Raw genomic sequence first — 22343 nt, 5'->3', positions numbered from 1 at the left:
TGTGTTTCCTCTAATTCCTCTAATGTCATGTTACTCTGTCCTTGAGTCTGTCCTTGTGTGTGTGTCTGGACTGGGTGGTTCCCTGCAATTATGGTTCACATAAATCTGCTCCCCATGCCAATCAGCCATCACAGCTCCAATCCATACTCATCAACCACAAGATAAAAACCCAGATCTCCTCACCAGTCTTCGTCAGATTGTTGTACTCACCAGCTCGGTAACACGTCTCGGCCACTGTGCTCTCTATGTGCTTTGTTATGCACTCTAGAATTTTTCCTTGCCTGTTTTTCAGAGGAACTAAGTCTATTCTCCGTCTCATTCATCCAGGTCATGGTACTCCTAAGTGTTTCTAAAGGGAATTGGACTTGCTTGTGGTTCAAGAAGTGTCTGCAGGTTCCCTCCCTTTTTGCCTTGTGAGCTCCTGCGTTTGCCCCTCTTTCTGTCTCCTGTCTGTCTCTCCCTAACCCCTAATCCCCTAATCCCTAAACTCCTCCTCTCTTGAGCACACCTGGACTCAATCATTCAATCAAGCCTCATCAAACATTGCAGCAAATGAGCACGTCTTCCCACTCGTATTCGTTGAATCGTTTTGGACATAGGTGCTGCCTCATAGCACCTATGTCCAATTGGACCAGAAATTTGCACTTACTCTTGTTGTTCTCTCCTGTCCAGAACCTTGCTTATGATGTATGAAAATCTCATATGTACATCACTTTGGATAAAAGCATCTGCCAACTGACAAATTGTAATTGTCACCTATGTGGTACCCGCCATGTGCTCCAGCCCTCATGCCTGCTCGTCAGCACTAAAACTGGAATCTCTTTTGGACTTGTATATCTCTGACCTGCTTGTCTGCTCTATGGATTGATTTTCTTACACTGACTTTGATATGATGAGGAAAAGACTATTAAACAAACGGTTGTTTTATTTCCCTAACGTACAAGTCTGTGCATTCCTTGCTTTGCACTGCATACACTACATTGCTCTGGTACTCAGTCTACTCTCCCAGTGTACTCTCCTTTCTGGATCTACACGGAACACTTCTTAGTGATCATAATCTTTATTCGTGACAATAGATCCTTTAATGATTGAAAATCTTCATTGTCTGTGTGTCCAGCCATTTCCTCAGCCCTTGTCTGGGTAGTGACTGAAAGAATTAGATTCAAGTAGCTGCAACGAGGAGGAGAACCACTGCTCATTCTTATCGAAAAGAGGTTTTCTGGACAGGCTTGGAGCAGACCCTGGAACTAGGTGGTGGAGGTTATTGGTTGGAATGGTTATTACCATTCTGCATACATTTCTCAACCTTCAGGGTTTTGGAGTTTCAGGCAGCATACACTGTTTGCATAAAACTATCAAAAGTGCAGCAGTTGCTGTACCAAATCATCACGCAGAGCTTTAAACAGGTTCACAAGGTCCTAAAAAATTCCTAAGCAGATTCAGATCCTCATCAAAACTGTTTTCAGACTGCTGCAAAGTGAGAGCAGACAGCAGTTCATCATCTGCAAAGAGCAGAGACAGAACGATGACATTCCCACCACAGACTTTCAAAGTCCATCCATTGAAATCCCAAACAGAATCTGTTTGAAGAAGGAAACCTGTTGGAGGCACACACCTGCTGAGAATCATCTGACACATCCTCATAACAGTACCTGTCAGTAGTCTCCACATTTAAGAGTCATCTTAAAACTGTCCTCTTTGATAAAGCTTATAGTTAGGGCTGGCTCAGGCTGGTCCTGGACCAGCCCCTAGTTATGCTGCTATAGGATTAGACTGTTGGGGGACCTCCAAAGACACACCGAGCTCCTCTGTCCTTCTGTCCCTCTCCATCTGCACGCTTTCATGTCCTACCACGGCGTGTTACTAACTTAGCTCCTTCCCCGGAGTCTCTGTGCTTTGTCGTCTTGCAGGTTCCCATGGACAGTGGCTGAATCTGGATTGTGGATTTCAGCTGCGTCTCCTGCCTTGGCCCTGCCTGACATCCACTGCAACTGCTACTGCTGTTATTACATCCACTGTCACTGTTACTGTGACTGCATGTCTGTCTCTCTGTCTGTCTGTCTGTCTGTCTGTCTGTCTGTCTGTCTGTCTGTCTGTCTGTCTGTCTGTCTGTCTGTCTCACTCTCCCTCTCTTGCTCTTCCTCTCTCACCCAACCGGTGGAGGCAGATGGCCGCCCACCCAGAGTCTGGTTCTGTCTGAGGTTTCTGCCTGTTAAAGGAAGTTTTTCCTCACCACTGTCGCCAAGTGCTTGCTCATGGGGGAATTGTTGGGTCTCTGTAGATAAAAGGGCTCAACCTGTACCAGCTCTGTATGGAAAGTGTCCTGAGACAATTTTTGTTGTGATTTGGCGCTATACAAATGAAATTGAATTGAATTGAAGTAGTAGTAGTCAACTGTTGGTAGGAGCTGTTAGTAGCAGTCTTTATCTGTCAGCCGAGTGCTCACCAGTCACTGCTATTGTTTACCTGTCAGTAGTACATAGCTGAGTTCCCTCCCTGATGCTCTGACGATGGGTGTGTCATTGAAGCGGATGAAGGTGATCACCACAGCACTGGTTGCCAGGATACCAAGCATGGCGATAGAGGCGGGCACTAGGGCCCAGGGGGAGTTCCACTCAAGTTTAATGATCGGGGTTGGCCGACAGGTGGTTCTGTTGGGGGCGGGGCGCATGTCTGGTGGACAGGTCTCACAGGTAAACTCATCAAGCTGGTACTGATACCCATCACAGAGCTGCAGACAGGTCAGAGACACAGACAGACCAATGAGAGGACAAGTGAGAGAAAGACACAGATCAAGGAGAGACAGGTTAGTAAAAGAGAGACAGAGAGTCAGAAAGAGAGACAGTTCAATGAGACAGACAGGTCAGAGAGCGACAGGTCAGAGAAAGACACAGGTCAGAGAGACACACAGATCAGAGAGACACACAGGTCAGAGAAAGAAAGACAGGGTAGAAAAAGACAGATCAGAGAGACAGGCAGGTCAGAGATACAAGACAGTTCAGAGAAAAAGAGACACAGGTTAGACAGACAAGCAGGTCAAAGAGACAGGGGCTGAACACATTTTTCAGTAGGTTCATCTGATTGCTGTTGCCTAGTTGCTCTGACATTGCATGTGATGAAGGCCATGGAGAGGCTTGTCTTGTTCCATCTCCAACCTCACGTGAATATATCTGTGGAGTTGCTACAATTTGCCTACCATCCCCAGGTTGGAGCTGATGATGGCATCATCTACCTGCTCCAACATGTTTACTCACACCTGAACAGAACAGGAAGCATTGAGATGATGTTTTTTAACTTCTCAAGTGTCTTCAACACATTCCAGCCCTAGCTGCTGAGTGAGAAGCTTCATGGGATACAGGTAGATGCCTGTTTTTCCTGGATTACTGACTACCTGGTAAGGTGATGAGATCCTTCCTTTATTAATCAATCATTTATTAATCACCCAACACAACACAACATGGTGTGCAGACAACAACATTACATGCACATGCCATGCTTCGGTGAAATTGCTTCCTCTGCATTTAACCCATCCTGGTCAGTCCTTCCTCCGTGACAGACCAGGAGTGGCGGGCTGCCAGCTGATAGCAGCGCCCGGGGACCGAGTTCCTTCTTGTCACCATTGGTTCAGGTGGTGATCTTCTTGCATGTTTTTAGTGGGTTTTTTACGGAAGATACCCCAGGTGGACATGGGGAGAACATGCAAACTCCACACAGAAAGCCCCCTTTCCACCAAAGGCATGGTGGAGGACACAGCAGGATTCGAACCTGGGACCTTCTAGCTGTGAGGCCGGCTGTCTAATAAAGGTATAAAATGTCCCACAAAAAACAAAGACTGGAAAACATTGGACCTGATCCTCTGAAAAATCAGATCCTTTAGGATTAAAGGTCTAAAGCCCATCAAGAAACTGCAGCGAATCAGAGGCAGGTGTGCCAAATTGTTGGATGTCACCTTTTTCTAAGGTGATGTTCTTTTTCAGTATTATTGCAAATGTAAATGAGTGGTGAAGGCTTTACCTCACAGTGCCAGCAGCAGGGAACTCCTTTCACCATCTTCTTCCTCTCTCCTGGTTTACATGGAAAACTGCAGATGGAGTCTGGAACTGATTTATGTCCTCCAGACCACTGCATCTCCTCCAACTGACAGAGAGAAAGGTAGAGAGACAGAGAGAGAGGTGGATAGACAGATAGGTAGAGAGACGGAGAGGTGGATAGACAGACAGGTAGAGGAAGACACATGGATAGGATAGAGAGACACTTAGAGAGACAGCCAGGTAGAGAAAGTGAGAGGTGGAGAGGCAGACAGATAAAGAGAGTGAGACAGGTAGAGAGGCACAGAGAGAGAGAGAGTAAGACAGAAATCTAAAAACCGGCAGATGTTGTTTTAGATTTCATATTTCTATTTGATCCAATCAGCTTCTTACGTTGAGCCTCAGGTTATTGGTCCACTGGCCGATGACATGGTATCCAGGATGGCTGTGATTGGTCATCTGGAACTGGAAGATGTCATAGCGACCTGGAGCATCTCCGTTCTCATTGAACAAAACACTCGTACCTGCACTTCCTGAAGGACACACGTACAGACAGACGTCACATACTGACAGGAAGGAATGGAAGGAAGCTTCCTGCTTCCTTTATATCACCTTCAGTTCTTCAGTAGGTCACAGTTCACACACTGAATCATGATTCACCTTTATAGATACTCTTCACTGAGATGCTTCCTGCTGTTTCAACGTGATCAAGGTGAACAGATTAAACTCACTAAAAAGCAGAAAAGCAGTGAAACAGCTGAAGCTCCACAGAGGCAGAACAAGAACAATGTGCTTCATAATGTTCTCAGTGAAGCAGGAGACACATTATTTAGCATGTTATTAACATGAAACATGGCTGAGGACAAACTGACATACATGATTCAGTTTCTTCTATTTGGGTCGGTTGTTGTTGTTGGGACACATTTTATATCTGAGTAACACATTTCAGTGTTTTTGTTTGAGTGGATATTGAAAATAGGAATAAAAAACATTGGACAGAAACACATTATCTTCATCCTCCTGCAGAGTGTCAGCAGCTGCTCACTTTAATTATTCACACACACACACACACACACACACACACACACACACACACACACACACACACACACACAGAGTAACACACAGAGTCCTCAGAGGAAACATGTAAAGTGCATTAACTTATTTTTAACTTATCTCTCAACGTCTCTGAATAAGTCAAACTGCTAACCCTGGAGACTGTCTCAGCTGTCAATGGGACAGCTAACCCTAACCCAACCCTGAACCGGTTGCCAGCTGATTGCAGGGCAACATACAAAGACAGACAACCATTCACGCTCACACTCACACCTAAGGACAATTTAGAGTCACCACTTAACCTAATGAGTGACCGTTTTCCTCTCCTCCAGCGTTTCGCTGTGTGAGCAAGGGTGAGCGCACCTTTGACCAAGATGTCCAAAATTTCCAATGTTGGCAGCAGAAAATTAGGACATAAATCCTCTGGTGTTGCTCCCAGATTTAACACAAAAAACAAAACAACGCACACCAACACACCGAGGCATCCGTCCGTGGCACCATCTTTGACTCCATATGCTGAGAGCACTAGGCCCTGAAGTAGAAGTGGAATTACAGTGTGGCTCACATGTTGCACACCTTCTAAATAAGTTACCACCTGAGCAGAGAGCTTTGCTGCTACCTGTTCCATTGGATCACACAAACCCATACCTGACTGATCTTTCAGAGTGGCCAAAACATGAGTCCTGGTGCCAGGACAGTGGCAGGTGAGAAGGACAGTTAACTGTGAGAGGGTAAAGGTGAAGCCAGTGTCTAGACCTAGATCTAGATAAGGGTGATTAAACAATTAACACCTACACCATACTCGACAATGGTTCACAGAACAATGCTGTTGCAAGATGCTGCAGAGAAGCTGGTTATGCAAGGTACCCCAGGGTCATAACACAACACACAAGTTCCAGATAACTTAGTAGGTGCATTCACCACAATGCTCATTGGACTAGCAGGCCATACCTATCCCATGGAGCAACTTTGGAAGAATTATAAACACCTTATTGGCCTTCGCATATGGACCCTGACAAATGTTAAGCCCATGTTTCTCATTAGAAGTGATCACCCTAATCTTGTTACCCATTAAACCTTGGCTGGACATTGCACAGCCCAGTTTGTCTAATATGTCAACTTGTCAAGCCACAGTAGTGCCTATTGAGAACAGCAGCATCCCATCAGAGGCATGTTCCACCAGGTTCACTCAGATTTGCGTGGTCAGTCGAGAAGAGCCTCCTGCAGTGTAGGAGTGGCAGGTGTTACCATCAGTGCAGCTGCACTGACTGTTGTTGATGTCGGGCCAAACCAAGGCCAAACATGGCAGACCTACCAGCTGCTCCTGTACACCCATTCAAGCCTGCTTTCTATTCCACTGGCATGGGCTGCTTTGGACCATCTGAAGTCAAGGTGGGCCAGTGACTGGAGATGTAGGATCCTACTCAAGTGCTTCACCACCAGTGCACTTGTACCTCCTTATGATCATTAACACAGAAGCTTTCCTGAAATCCCTTCAATTCGTCACTCCTCATGTGTCACGTGTTTTCACTCAGTTTAATCAGGTCATCTGTGTTTGTTTCCTTGTACTGTGTTTCACTTGACATAGCAGTTTGTTATTGGAATATTTATTTGGATTTTTCCTGGTTCTTGGAGTTTGCCCGAGTATGGTCGCTCATATGGTCGCTCAGTTGCATGAGGCATTGCATGCCTGTTTTGTTTGAGTGTTATCAACCTTTGTTAGTAAAGCTTGTTTTTGTTTCCCCAACCTGGCTGCCAGAGTTGCCTCTATTTCTTAAATCAGCAAATATAACTGAACATAACAGTATTGGTTCATCAGCCTCCCTGGCCATCAGCCATCCAACCTGCTTTCCAGCCAGTGAACCCGCAGTCTGCTATCTTCCTGCGAGAGCCCTGCTAGCCTCCTGCCATCTCTAGTTCCTCAGTCGGCTGGCCACCACCTGTTCGTTATTGGAGGATAAATAGACAGTGGATGTTTTGTTTCTCGGCTCTTGCAGTCTGTTCTTGTGCTGTTTGGTGGCAGACCCAAACCAGACAATGATGGGTGTAAATAGAACAGACTGGATTATTCCTGTGTAGAACTGGATCCCCAGCTGAGACGGGTCTCCTGAGATGCAGTAGTTGGTGTAGAGGGAGAGAGCATGGGGAAATTTTCCTCTGCCTCACATGCTGTCTCCTGTCTGTCAGGAAGTTTATTTTCCACTGGCAGGTGAAGGCTGGCAAAGTGAGCTGGGTGAGTTTAGTGACGAGTTTCTGGGGCGATGGTGTTGAATTCCCAGCTGAAGTCCAAAAACAAGATCCTTGCATATGTCCCTGGGAGTTTGAGATGCTACAGCACCCATACTGACTGTGCCCCCCACTGACCTGTTTGCAGTCATACAGTGTTACTAACCCTCTGTCAGCAAAACATCCACTGATTGGCCATTTATCTCCAGTAAAACACAGTTTTAAAATGTACATTCATCACTGACTGTCACTGACAACATGAATACCTGCACATTGTAAATTTTGTTGTATACAATTCATTTCCTTATCGTTCTTTGTATATATTGTTTATTATTTATTGTTCAGTCTTTTTTTGTCTGTCTGTCCTCATTGAGCTGTATGTCTTTTTTTCCCATGGAAGTACATTCCATTTGCAATGTTCAAACCAGAGTCACATTCCTTGCATGTGCACACATACAACAAAACAGATTCTGATTCTGATTCAGATTCGCAGATCAACTTTTTAAAGGATCTTGCTTAAGAATGGAAAGTTTAATATGAGCCTATATTTGCTTAGCATACCACAGTCTAGATTAGGCTTCTTCAGCAGAGGTTTCACAACAGCAGTTTTGAGAGGAAACTCTGCTGAAAATTTCAGGCCTGCAGTTTACCGGAACTGTGATTGGATAACTAAGCAAAAAGTGATAGTGACAAGTGCATCTTTTAACCCAAATTTTAACATTTTTCATATTTCATGGCCAAGATCATGTCAAACCAACAGGGGGCAATATAAACCTTTTCCTAAAGCCATGTTGGCCAATCAGAAACCTGAAAAAAGCTACTACCGGTAGTGCTACCTGCAACTCGAGCTCCAACCAGGTGTCGTCCAAAACTGCAGACACAGTGGGGTCTGTGCAGTGACCACTGCAGTGCATGCTGATGCCTCTGTTCCTCAATAAAAGTAGAAGAGTCACTGTACATTAATGTTGTCACAGCTCGAATAAGTTGCACCATACGTCATCCTCTGCACACCCCGGATGCAGATGTTCACTCATCGCATTTGCTTGTGGCAGTTTTAAAATACTCCCACATCCGTGTCCTCGGAGAGGGGCTCAGAGGGACAGAGTGCAGAGGTAGCGTCGGAGCAGCATGCTCGTAAGATAGACAGCAGTACGGTAGAATAAAATCCCTTTCCTCCTGTCTGTGTAGTGCGCCGTCTCTATTCTGTCTTCTGCAAATCAGTTGGTTCGTCATTTTGATCACTCCATTGTTGACGGAAGCCAGTCCGCTTTCCACGCCGGACGCCAGCGGCCAGATCCCGGACCGGATTCTGGAAAGACTGAACTCAACCAACTGACTAACTCTGTTAACATCTTAAATGCCAGGTAAATATTAAAAAATCCTGTTAGCAAGCTTAGCACCACCTTTACCATTGTAAAAATCTCCTCACATAAACAAATGAGACAACGATACGCACTCTATCATCATAACAAAAAAAACACCAGTTTTTCCAGGCAACATGTCAACACTGCTAACATCTTTACCCTGGAAGGCGTTACAAAACTACCTTTTGACAAATACCAATGTATGTGTGGACTAGGCTTAATAGGTTTGGCTATGTAAATGTAGCTAAAGAAGCTTTAATTTCCTGCAAGCATTGTGGATGCAACACAAGTTAGCTGAGTTAACAGGGTTAGGGTTAGAATGCTTGCTTTGTAATGTTTCTGTGAAAGTGGAAACTGTGAAAAAACTGCCAGCAGAGTGAATAATGAATAAAAGGATGCCTTCTGACTATTCATCTTCACTAGTTAATGTTGGCTCACTATAGACTGGAGAAAAAAATCATTCATTCACTGTGCCGCTCAAAGGCTACTGGTAGCTACCAGCAACTTTTAATGTGGAATATTTTCTTGCATGTTACCAAATGCATGAGATGATGTTGTGAATCAATCAGCCCACCTTTTTTAACCTTTATTTATTCAGGGAAGATTCCCTTAGAGGAGCCTCTCTTCTCCTAAAGTCCTGATGTCCTAGATGTTCTGTCTGATCTCTTTGCACCAAACACAAAGTTCATTAAAGGCCACACTCCCAAAATACACCAACATATTAAATAAGGACATACTTTTACAGAACTGATTAAATATTCAGACAACGGAGAAGATTCACATAGAGACAGAGACAGAAACAGGCAGACAGACAGGTTTCATGGTGTGGAGCTCTTTCTGCCTGTTACATATTAAATCCTCTCAGTCTTCCAGCTGCTGCAGCTTCTCATCTTTATAAATTATGGATTTCAAGTGTAACTGGAGGAAGCTGCTGCAGTTTGTTGTGCATCTCTAAAAATCGCTCTTCATCCTGAAGATTTTCAAAGTCCATTTTCTGTCTGGACTTTAACCTGACTGAACTACATGTTACATACATACATAAAAGACTCTCAGTCATCAGGTCGATCTGTCAGGGCAGTAACTCATTAGCTTGACACTCAAAAGTCCACCTCCATCTAAAGAACAAATGACTCTCCTCTAAGGACAGCAGCATCCACGTGTTGGACACAGACAACAGATGTTGGAAAGACAAGTGAAGGAGGACATCTATGGACATCTACAAAGCAGCTCTCAGCCAGTCTGTGAGTCCCTCTCACCCCTCAACCTGAACCACTCCCTCCAGGAGTTTGTTTCCCAAGTCAGTGCTGCATACAGAGTTGAGCCCAACTACATTTAGTTGGTGCCACGCCAACTACACATTAACCACAAACTGTGGCCATCAGACACTCACCCATGAGCTGCCCATTCTGTTCCAGGTGAGACACTGCTGCTCCTATGTTCCCGTTTCGATGTTTATTGTGATATTAATACTGTACAGCACTTTGGTCGACTGAGGTTATTTTTAAATGTGCTTTATAAATAAACTGTGACTTGACTTGACTTGCTCTGATGTAGGCTTATATTTTGTGTGTTTTCTTACCATTGAAATTGACAGCTCTGATGTAGCCAAGCAGCGAGCGTCCCTCCACAGGGTCCATCTTGCTGCAGACTCCGGAGCTGCCAGGACACAGATCCTGATGCATATTGTGCAGCGCGTAAGCGACAGCGTAAACTGCATCGATCACAAACTGAACCTTGCCCTCCTGTTCGTAGGACGAGTCCTGACCAATCCTCTCCTCGCCTGCAGGACACACAGTGTCAAAAGACATGGTGGGTGTTTGTCTTGATTGACATATTAAGTTTCATGGGGGCCACTGTTTGTTGTTTCCCCCCAGTTACCCAGGCCCGCCCCCCTCAGGTCTGGGTGTACCTGTGCATTTCTTCTTGTCAGGATCCAGTTTGATTCCAGGTCGGGTCAATTTACACCTGAAGTCATCCTCCCAGAACTCATTGAACCAGATGTTCCTGCGATTGTTCTCCAGAGAACGAGATATGAAGTACTGATCGAAGCCTGTACAACAGACACACAGATAAACACACAATAACACTTGCACAGACACAAATAAACACACAACCAGAGGGGTGTACTATGAAGTGGGATTAATGGGTTAGCAGGTATGCTAGGCCTGAAAACAATTTTCAATGTCATGAAGGTTCCTCTCTTTTGACCTGGCTGCATTTCCTTTTGATGCTGCACCGTTGACCTGCTCCAGACCAGATTCTCTTCAGAGTTTCAGATTTAAACCAGCTATAAAAAGCATTGCACTTGTCACTAATTCTTATTCTGAGGATATTCTCAGATGAGGGAATACCTTCTATCTGCAGACCTTCTGAGCTATCAGTAACGTCCCTGAATGAAGCCGTGTGATCACAGCAGCACAAACTGGATGCATCGTTTTGTGGTTTTTAGCCACAGGAACCTTCATGCATTCAGTCGTTGATGCAGAAGATCAGTTTTAATATCAACACTTTAAATGTGACTCAACAGATCGTCAACACATTAAAAGAATGATGAAGGCACAGAAACTGGAGACCACTTTGGATTCTGGTTTATGTTTGGTCTGTTTTACACTGCTGGCACTACAGCTGATAGAACATCGATGGCTCTAATAACTAAATTTCCCTGGTGTGGGATCAATAAAGTCTAATAATTTCACTTTGAATTGTCCAGAAAGCGACGTGATGTCCTCATATCCTTCATTAGGGGACAGCTGCACTGAATCCAGTTTCTGAGTCTACTGTTTAAATGTAGTGCATCAGTTTATAGTTTCAGCCTCCACAATGTTTCGTTCTCTGAGAGCGAATGAGAGCTCAAAGAAACAATCAGCTGATGGATTTACAGCAGCAGCAGCTTCCTGACACCATTCCTCTGTCGGCTTATTGTTTCTGCTCTTCATTGCTCTCCATCATAACAACCTGCTCCACTGATTGAAGGCAGCGACATGTCATTGGTCCGTTTAATGATGAAGAGTCACATGATGAAGCAAAAAGACCATCAGTGATGAAGAAAACCTGGTTAGCAAAGACAATTGATGACCATCATCATCATCATCATCACCTTTGACTGCGCTTTTAGGTTTTGTCGAGGCAGCTCATGCAAACATAGCCTGATTTTGTCAAACTTGCTTCATAGTACAACCCCCTGGCTTTGTCTCTTGAACTCCGACATGTTTTTGTTTTATATTTTCACCATCAATTGAAGCCCGTTTAGGCAGGATGGTGACAGCACCCTCGGCAACATCCTCCAGCTCTGCAATTGGTGAACTCTTTGCTCCCCAGCTGTCCGACCCCACAAACAGGAAGTGACCTGTTAGGTTAGCACGCTTTGCTGCCTCAAGGACACACCTACCAGGAAGACAGGGGAGGGGTCAAAGTGGAGTCATGTGATCATACAAGTCAAAACAGACTGGAGCGGATCTGGATTGTAAAACCTGGTCTGTACTGAATGAGAATATTGTAAGGATGTCGTGAGAACAGAGGAGCTGATCTGTGGTCAGTTGTTGTTTATGTGAACTGTGTTTTTACTTGATGTCATCCTCATTGGCGAAGATGATCACTCCTCTGGCGTTACTCGTCTCCATCAGACGTTTGATGATCTTGTCGAACTCTCCGGCTGTTGGCTCGCGAGGAATCTTCACTGACTGAGCAATACACACCCCACCTGACAGAGAGACAGACAGGTACAAAGAGAGACAGGCAGACTGACTGTGAGACAGTCAAACAGTCAACCTGGGAAGCAGACAGAATCAGATACCCTTAGAAACACAGAAAGGGTTTCCAGCCATCTGTTTCCACATCAAACAATCAACTCATATTCGCATAACAGTACTGAATGAAATAAGTACTGGTTCGCATTTTCTCCTGAGCCTTTTCGGGAAAAAATCCAAATGTTTGGATTTCTGCTACATTTGAGCGGAGAGGTTAAATATTTGGTACTGTTAATTTGTAATTTGTTAATTTGTTAATTTTGGTAGGACGGTGGCACAAGTGGTAACACTGTCGCCTCACAGCTAGAAGGTCCCCGGTTCGAATCCCGCTGTGGCCGCTGGTGGCGTGTCCTCCACCATGTCTTCAGTGCCTGCTGCTCGAGGAAAAAGGGGCCTTTCTGTGTGGAGTTTGCATGTTCTCCCCGTGTTGACCCGGGGTTTCCTCCGTAATAACCCCCACTAAAACATGCAAGAAGATCACCACCTGACCAATGGTGACGAGAAGGGATGGGTCCCCGGGCTCGGGCACCGGCATCGGCTGGCAGCTGGCAGCCCACCGCTCCTGGTCTGCCGCGGAGGATCGACAGACCGAGGATGGGTCAAATGCGGAAAAATAATTTCACGGAAGCATGGCGTGTGTGCATGTAGTGTGTGCAACTATGTGTGATAAATAAAGCACATTTCTTCTTCTTCTTCTTCTTGTTTCTAGAATTAGACTTAGACTTTTACTTTATTGGTCCCAATTTATTGGTTGCAGCAGCACTTTAAACATACACATAAACATACAATAAAGAATAAGGATAAGTAAAGAAAACTAAGAGAAAAAGAATGTTCTAAAAGATATAACTAAGTTTAAGTGTAATATGTATTATAATATGTAATACATATTGCACACTTTTATAATAATATTATAGAAATACAATATAAGTATATAAACAAGTATTAACAGCAGTTCTTAAGAGAGAGAGTGAGCCAGAGCTATAAACTATATACCAGAAAAAATATGTGCAAGTTGCAGATTAAAAATAAATGTAAACAATAAACAGTATGTGCAATATTGCAGCAGTGCAAATAATATGTAAACATTGAATACTGGGGTTTGTGGGGTTTCATAGATTAACTGTAAATGACTGTTGTACAGTGTGATGCTCGTGGCAGGAATGATTTCCTGAAGTGGTCCTTGGGACAGCGGAGCTGGAGCAGTCTATTGGAGAAGGAGCTCCGCTGTCTGTCCACAAGGTGGTGAGGAGGATGTTCAGGGTTATCCATGATGGGAATTCTCAACAAAATCAGTCTTATTCACAAGAAAAACAGCTGCAAGAATCAGAGATTTTTAACCTGTGTTTGTGTGTCTGCTTCCTGAAACAATGACGGTAAACTCTACCACAAAACCCTGTTAGACAGTCCCACTTTGAAACATTTCTTACAGTGTTATAAAGGAATGATGATGTTCTTTCAAATAATAATTATTGATATAATGACAGTGTACCCTGCAGCTGTGTGACAAAAAAATCTGCAAATTAAGAGTTTGCAGGAATTTCAACAGTGGTTTAATGAGACCTGCAGACCTTCATCCAATCAGCATACAGAGCAGAGTTCATCAGGTGGACTGTCAAGTGTAGAAGATCATGTGAGATTAAAATGAGACATTCAACGTTCCTGTTGCTCAAACCAACAAAACAACTTGCTGAAGCAGAATTTTCCTCTCTGGCTAGTCTAATTAATCTGGTTCTGGTTCATTATCTGCAGTTCTCCATGTAAAAACAAACCTCATATATGGCAAAGAAAGAAAGAAAGAAAGAAAGAAAGAAAGAAAGAAAGAAAGAAAGAAAGAAAGAAAGAAAGAAAGACTGGGAAAATAATAAGATATTCACAAGTCATATTTTGAAAATCAAGAGAAGACCATCAAGCCTATTTACAAAAGTTCACCAAGAAAATGTAGTGCAGAGAGAAGAAATCAAAAGAATAAGACAGCAGAAAGTAGAACCCTAACATACCAGCCTCTCTGGAGATCTGCATGAAGGCATCCACTCCGCTCTCTCCGTAGTTTCCCTCAGAAGCGAGCGTGGAGACGTAGTTCCAGCCCAGAGCTTTGACGATGTCCAGCATGGCCTGAGCCTGGTATGAGTCCGGAGGAACCACCCGAGAGAAGAAGTCATAGCGGTTATTATCGCTGAGCTCCGGAGCCGTGGATGCATAACTCACCTGAGGGATCTGAAACATGGAACGATAATCAATAATAAATAATCAATAATCAATAATCAATGTCATAATCATAGAACTCTGGAGCTGTGGACACACAGCTCACCTGAAATAGATCAAGAACTAAAACGAATGCAGTCTAATACAACAGTGATATAAATGGAATGGACAAAATAATCAAAATGATAGAAACACAACTACACAGCGAAAGTGTCATGGAGGATCTATTACAGAACTGTTGCATTAGACTGGACTGAACAAACTGGACACAGAGTGAATAAAGCTTGTACAGATCGTGAGATCACCTTCATAACAGTTGGCCAGAAAAGAAGACTTAACAGTCGTTTAACCTTTTAATTCACTAAATGCAGACGTACTGACATAAAATCCTGTAGTTCATGGGTTTGCTTTCTTGCTGCAAATGAACCACCAGAGTTCACTTTGAACTAAGACAGTACTGTTCAGGTGTTCTCGGTCTTGGTGTTTCGTCCATCCCAGAGATCAACTTGCAGCGTTCACACGAGCTTTTACAAACAAAATTAACCAGACAAGCACACCAGAGTCATCTGAACCAGACCAGACCAGAATCTGAAAAACACCACAGACCTCCTTCAGTCCTGACTGTTTACTAAAGTCTGTTTGGTCTGACCTCAGGGCCGAAATAAACACATGCACACCGCTGGTCAAACTGGAAATGCTGGGACACAACAGAGCAGACACACACACACGCACGCAGAGGATTAGTGTTGTGTAACAGCCTGTGCTGAATGTGTGTCAGAGCTTCAATAAACTGAAAAATAATCACATTAACACAAACCACTGTGTGTGTGTTGTGTGTGTGTGTGTGTGTGTGTGTGTGTGTGTGTGTGTGTGTGTGTGTGTGTGAGAGAGAGAGAGAGAGAGAGAGCAGATTAATGAAGGATTCCACATTAACAAGCTCCTAAAAGCAGACCTCGTTATGACAGTCATCATCATCATCATCATCATCATCATCATCATCATCATCATCATCAGAGAGAGTCGCTTCAGTGGAGCGAAACAAACATGGACATCGGCTCGATCTGTCTTCACTCTCAGTTTATGGGTTTGATATTTTCAAACAGCTGAAGACAAGAATCCGATTCAAACAGTCAGATTGTCTCACAGTCTGATCCCTCTGTCAGCACAATAACGACGACTTCATACAATAATTTCTGAAACAATCTGACATCACACCCATCTCACTCAGTGATTGGTCAGCTGTGTGGGGAGTGGAGGAAGGTGGAGCTTGAAGAAGTCTGAGCTCTCTGTTTTAACTTTTCACATGAACAGCTGAGGATTCTACGAATGTCTTCAGCAGAGACTGTTGGCGAGGACAGTGTGGACGTTCACAATGGACTGATCAATAGTTCTATATCTAAACAGACAAGTACAAATAGAATAGTGCAAAGACAATCAAGTGTCAGACACATGTGCTAGCATAAAATTAGAATTAGAGTAAGAAAACTAAAAAAATGTCAGCCTATGCTTTGTGTCTTCCTGGTGTTTTCCTTCTGCCTTGCAGTCTTTCTCTGTGTCTCTCTGCACAGCTGCCATGAATCTGCTGCTCGGTCTACCAGTTCCTGCCGGATCGTTGCCAAACCATAAGCATTATTTGTTAACTTGGCCAGTAAGACATACAACTGTTCACCCTGTCTTCAGGAGTACCCCGTCGACCGGGATTCCTCCTGGATTTCTTCTTCATCACCTTAGACCCAAATTCCAGCCAGCCACCATTTCACTATTCCCACCTGTCCTATTAAAAGACTTGTTTTCTCACAACAACAGAACAACTGAACACAACACAACTGATGGTCTCAAACACATTAAGAAGGCAAGACATTCCAGAAATGAACTCTTGACGAGGCACACCTGTTCATTGAATTGTGACTACTTCATGAGGCTGACTGAGAGAAAGCAAAGCTGTCATCAAAGCAAACGGTGGCTACTTTGAAGAATTTAAAATATAAAACATATTCTGGTTTGTTTAACACTTTTTTGTTTACTACATAATTCCATATGTGTTCCTTCACAGTCTGGATATCTTCAGTGTAAATCTACAATGAAGAAAATAAAAAAATACAGAAAAACCATTGAATGAGAAGGTGTGTCCAAACATTTGACTGGTACTGTATATATAAACATGTGCACGGATAGCGTGTTCATGTGAATGTCAGTTATACAAGAAAAAAATATGTATTGTCCTTTACCAAACATTTCAGAGAATGTCATTGTAAGTCATTGTAAGTCCACCTCAGCAACCTCCCAGTCCACTGACATCAACAAAGCAGTACACGAGTTTAAAAGTTTCCGACAGGAATGATCTCCTGCCGCTCAGTAGAACATCTTCGGGGTTTAAACCTTCGGCTGAAGATACTCCTCTTCACAACCACAATGCTGTGAATGGAGATGGTGGACAGGATGCTAATCAACTTGGACAGCATCCCCTTCTCTGTTACTGCCTCCAGACTCCTCATCCAATCACTGAGCCGGCCTTTTAAACTAGCTTGTTGAGTGTTTCTCGCCCTCGTGTTCCGTCCCAGCACACAGTAGCGTAAAATAGATCGCTAGCCACTGCAGACTGGTAGGACATTTGCAGCATCCTGCGGCAGACATTGACCGTTATGTTATCATGCAGTTGCTGAGTTGTACAAACTGTGGCCTGCCAGTCAGGTTATCCAAGAAACAAGTGCAGTATTAATCTGTTTTTCCCCAAGCTTGAGGCTGTATGGTGTTAAAAACAGGGGACAAATCGAAGAACATGACCTTAATTGTGGTCCCAGCCATGTCCAGGTGGGAATAAACCCAGTGCAGCGGGTAGATGAGGGCTTTGTCTTCTCCAGCTAAAAGCTGGACACCACCAATCATAGACGACCTCCTGTCTGCAGCTAATCTATGAACTGATGCGTTTGGTGACATAAAAATGTTGCTTTTATTTGTCCTTCATCATCACAGTGAATTCGATTTGATTTGGCACCAAAAAGAATCTGGCTGTACAGACAATATGATCAAGTCTTAATAAGTTTGACAAAAAGGACAAAAATTCTGGGTTTTATATATATATAATATAATCCAACGACTGAAAAAAGCTAAAATAGTTAAAATAGTTTTCTTTGACTAAGATGAGACTAAAATGTTCAAACTCTCTCAGTGTCTCAGTATGTCTCTCTGTGTCTCAGCGTCTCTCAGTGTTTCAGTCTCTCAGTGTCTTTGAGCGGCTCTCATTATCTCAGTGTCTCTCTGTGTCTCAGTGTCTTTCAGAGTCTGATGTTTCACTGTTTTGGTTTGGTTTTTATCAGAGAACACCTAACTCTGAATTTCAGCTTGTTTTTGTTAAATCTGAAGTTCAGAAGATGTGAAGCCTCCGTGAAACATCAGCTCTGTTTCCACCATCACAGTGAAAATTGAAAGCATGACGTGTGAAAGATGTATTTTATGTAAAAAGGTGTGAATCAGGACGAGGTGGTGGTCCAATGGATCACAGCTCCTGCAGATAATTGGCTCATCCTGAGTGATGTCACACTACATAAGGAGCACCTCCCTAACCCTAACCCATCTTCAACCAGACGCACCTGCTCGTCCTCCAGCTGTGATCTGTAAACCAGATTCAGACAGCAGACATGCCTATGCTCACCTTTATGCACCTTTCTATTCCACGAGGTCAAAAACGCACACACAGACGAGCGGACGAGGGCTCAATGATTTCCCCTGATTTGAAATTTATCTCTTCCACAGATTCATATCTGCATCAACTGGAATCATCATGTGAATGAATGCTAAATAATCCCCATGATGCATCTGTGTGGCGAAGAGTTTCTGCTGCTTCAGTTTGATTTTAACCAACCAGTTACAATAATCTGCTGAAAGCACACACAGGCAGTAAAACACATAGTCATTAAAAGCTTTCATTAGAGAAAGTCAGTCATCCAGACACAAACTGTCATTAAAACATTAATCCACCAACCAGACTACTTCATCCACTCACTGTCTGTCTCTCCCACTGTCTGTCTTTATACTTGCCTGTCCCTATATACTTGTCTGTTAACCTGTTTATCTCTACTTTTAATGTCTGTGTTGTGAGTTCAAACATCACTACCATCAGCCTGAGGTGCTGAATATAGGAAATTAAAATCCATTAAACTGTGCACAAAAATCAGTAAAAGGTAGGATTTCATCCTTGACCTGTGAACAGAGAGGCTCAGCAGAAACAATTCAAGATGACAATTTGAACGGTTTGTTGAACTGATCCTCCAGTGATCAGAAAACCAGAAAAAGAAACCCCAGATTAAACCTGAGATCTGCTTTGAAAACAAAAACAGCAGCAGCTCCTTGTTTACACTCAGCTTTATGCTGCTCAAAGCTCTTCACCGTATCCGCCATCCAGTTTACTTTGGACTGCTTGTTGGACAAAACATGATATTTGAAGACATTACATTATCTATGTAATAAACCAGCAACCACCTGCTCACCATCCAGCAACCAGCTGTTAACCAGCCAGCAACCAATCAGCAACCACCTGGTAAACATCGAGCAACCACTTTGGACACATTGCCTAAACTGGTTTGACCCTCTAAACCAACTACCTGTCTCCTTGACCCCCTTCCAGCTACATTTCTTGAAAACCTCTGGCCATCTCTGGGACCTATAATGTTGGATTCTGGGACTGTCTTCACTAGAATTAAGACGGCTGTGCTTAATCCTCTACTTTATAGACCACGCTGCAATCCAGGATCTCTGAATAATTATCAGTTTTAGAAAGAGTTGTGTCTCTTTGCTGTGTCTCTGAAGAAATCTTCAGTCCACAAGACTAACATGAATCTTTAGAACATTTTCAGTCTGCATTCAGGCCCTGTCACTTCACTGAAACTGGACTTATTGTAGTGGTACGTGGCATTTTGTTTAGCACTGATTGAAATTCTGCCTGTGTGCTTCCACTCCTGGATCTCAGTGCTGCTATTGATGCCACTAATCGCAGTATACTGACATGAAAATCAGTTTGTTGTCTATGGCCTGGCTTTCACATAGTTAAAAGAACATACTGTGTTTCCACTCACAATATTACATCAATATTGTCTGAGGTGAAATGTGTAGTACCTCAGGGCTCTGATCTTAGCCCCCTCCTCTTCTCTATGTCTATGTCTTTCTCCTCTCAGCTAAATCAAACACAGTTATGAATAAATTCTACCTGTTTTCTCCTCCTTCTTTCTTTCACTCAGGCTCCATTCTGCTGAGACCTCCCTCCATCTCCTTTTCTCTCTTCGCTCTCACTGCCTCATACTGACATTTGAATCTGGATCTTCATCCTGCAGGAGATTCACCTTCTCCTCCTTTATGTAGGTTGCATGCTGTCTTATCATATATTATTTAACTCAGTCTCAGGATGGTTTATCTGTCTCTGCATGCCCTGTGTTTTAACAGATGTGTTAATTGTATGTTATATTACCTGTACATTAGATGTAAATTATTTACCTCGAACAGTCTCAGGATGTTGGCCACCATGATGGACACGGAGCTAGCAGACGCTCCAATCACTCCCACCACCCTCTCTGGTTTCCGAATGATGGGTGGCTCTCCGTTGGAGCAGCGGATGTCAGATGTGTCTTTCTGGATCAGTGCCTGGACAAAGGTGAGCGATTGTTCAAGAGCATAGGTGTCTCTGGAGCAGGTGTCCAGGATGCGGGCCCCCAGTGTGATGTTGGGTAACACCTCAGGGTCACTGTTGATCTGATCCAGGGCATACAACATGGCCTCCATACGGTGGATGCCCTTCTCCTTCTTCAGCTCCCCGCAAGGCAGACCATGGGGGCCACGGGCGTGAATGGGGAATAGCCCACCCAGAGTGATGTCACCAGGTATCTTTATGGAGTGGGGGTGGAAGTGCTGATGGGAGGCACTCACCTGAGACACCTGTCCACCAATACAGAGCAAGAGAGACAGCAGGAGGCAGGGCTGCAGTGTAGACTGATGCAGGGATTGTCCAATCCAGAAAGAAGCGTGATGATGGTGATAGGGGAGGGAGAGGGGGGAGGGGGCAGGGCCTGATGATGTCATACTGAGGTGGGGTTTAGGGTAGGGTGCTCATTCTGCTGTCGACACCTGAGGAGACATCAATCAATCAATCAATCAATCAATCAATCAATCAGCCAGTGGGAATGTTTGATTTCAGGAAATCAGGTTGACAGTCAGTGACATCACATCAGGTAGAGCAGCTGATTGGCTCCAGCAGAGAGACAGACACTGAAGGTGCAGCGAAGCTGCTGAACACATTTCTTCTGAACTGGTCGATTGAAGCTTTGAGGATGAAATTTGTTCTTTGTGGCTAAAAGATCGCTTTGTTTTATCTCTTCAGTCTTCATATGACTGTTTGGATGAGCTGTGCACGAATGCAGCGCTAACATCACTGATCTCAGGTCAGCTGGTCTGTGACTTTACACTCACACGTTTCTTCTGTGGGGCGGGAGCTGCACTGACTACAACAGGAGAGCCCTGCAGCGCATAGTGAACACAGCTGGAAGGATGGTTGGAGCCCCGCTCCCCTCCCTGCAAGACACATACACCACCCGCCTCACCCGCAAAGCGACCACAATTGTGAGCGATGCAAGCCACCCCGCACACAATCTGTTCAGCCTCCGCCCTCTGGGAGGAGGTACAGGAGCCTCCGTTCCCACACAGCAGACTCACCAACACCTTTATCCATCAGGCTGTTAGGATGTTAAACTCTCTCCCCTCCCCACCCTCAGCTCCATCCAACAGGCTGTCAGAAAGCTAAAAACTGCCCCCACTCTGGACACTCTGGACTCTGAACCTTCTGACCCACATAATAACTGTCTTTGCACTGCTGTGCCACTACTTCTGCTACTATTACTGATGGTCTTTGCACTATTACAGTCCTCAAACTTAAACTTTTTGCTGCTACTTCTACATTTACTCTGTGAACTCCTATTCTCTATTGTTTATTTATTTTTTGTATTTATTTTCAGTTCGTTGTTTACTGTAGTTGTTAGGACACGTCAGTCTTTATTCTTTGTGCCTGTGCACTTTACTGTTTACTTAAGCGTACTTCAGAAATGTCTTGTCTTGTCTCACCGTGGGATGATGGAAAACGTAATTTCGATTCCTTTGTATGTCTGGTCCATGTGAAGAAACTGACAATAAAGCCGACTTTGACTTTGACTTAAAGGATCTGTGATACTGGACTAAATAAAGAAAAGTGACGTGAAGTCAATGAGAGAGAAACAAACAGCAAAAACACATAAACAGAAACAAGTGATGATTATTTTTCATCATTAGTTATTAATCTGCAGATAAATCCTAGATTAATCAATGAATTATTAGTTAATAGTAGTAGTAATTAGTTCACTGATATAAAACAAACAGCAGTTTACTGAGAAGTGATTTACATGATCAATAAATCAATAATCATATCTGCTGTCCATTCATCAGTCTGACGTCGCAGTTGGGGTACAGGTGACTGATTGATGCGCATGTAGAGAAAATATCTGATCATCATGATCAATGAATCGGCTCCGTGAGGCCCGGCTCTGCTTCAGGTTTGACTTCTGTGTCTCTGTCTCTTACTCAGCGGCTGGACAGGTTTCACTCGCTGCTTCTTCTCATCATTTCTGTTTTTAAACGGGTTTAATTCCTGATCTTAAACACCTGCTTTGATTCGTTTCAGACAGAATCAGAACTTACCGGAGCGG

General features: G+C 43.8%; 1 protein-coding gene across 2 annotated transcripts in view; it reads right to left on the bottom strand.

Moving 5' to 3' along the window:
* LOC139334936 (metabotropic glutamate receptor 8-like) overlaps positions 1-20512 on the bottom strand; it is a 33835-nt gene extending 13323 nt beyond the window's left edge. For both annotated transcript variants that reach the window (XM_070968220.1, XM_070968221.1), the window contains exons 1-9: positions 20110-20512; positions 14418-14634; positions 12239-12374; positions 11904-12058; positions 10584-10724; positions 10254-10454; positions 4422-4561; positions 4015-4137; positions 2467-2731 (exon numbers count right to left, since the gene is read on the bottom strand). In XM_070968220.1, coding sequence (XP_070824321.1) covers positions 2467-2731; positions 4015-4137; positions 4422-4561; positions 10254-10454; positions 10584-10724; positions 11904-12058; positions 12239-12374; positions 14418-14634; positions 20110-20394 — 1663 coding nt within the window. In that variant the 5' untranslated portion in view covers positions 20395-20512. The remainder of the gene's footprint in view (positions 1-2466; positions 2732-4014; positions 4138-4421; positions 4562-10253; positions 10455-10583; positions 10725-11903; positions 12059-12238; positions 12375-14417; positions 14635-20109) is intronic.
* Positions 20513-22343: the final 1831 nt, after the last annotated feature.

This window comes from Chaetodon trifascialis, chromosome 8 (genome assembly GCF_039877785.1).
Source record: "Chaetodon trifascialis isolate fChaTrf1 chromosome 8, fChaTrf1.hap1, whole genome shotgun sequence".
In the NCBI taxonomy this organism is placed as follows: domain Eukaryota; kingdom Metazoa; phylum Chordata; class Actinopteri; order Chaetodontiformes; family Chaetodontidae; genus Chaetodon; species Chaetodon trifascialis.
The sequence above is the reverse complement of the archived record's forward strand: the minus strand, read 5'-3'. Positions and strand labels throughout refer to the sequence as shown.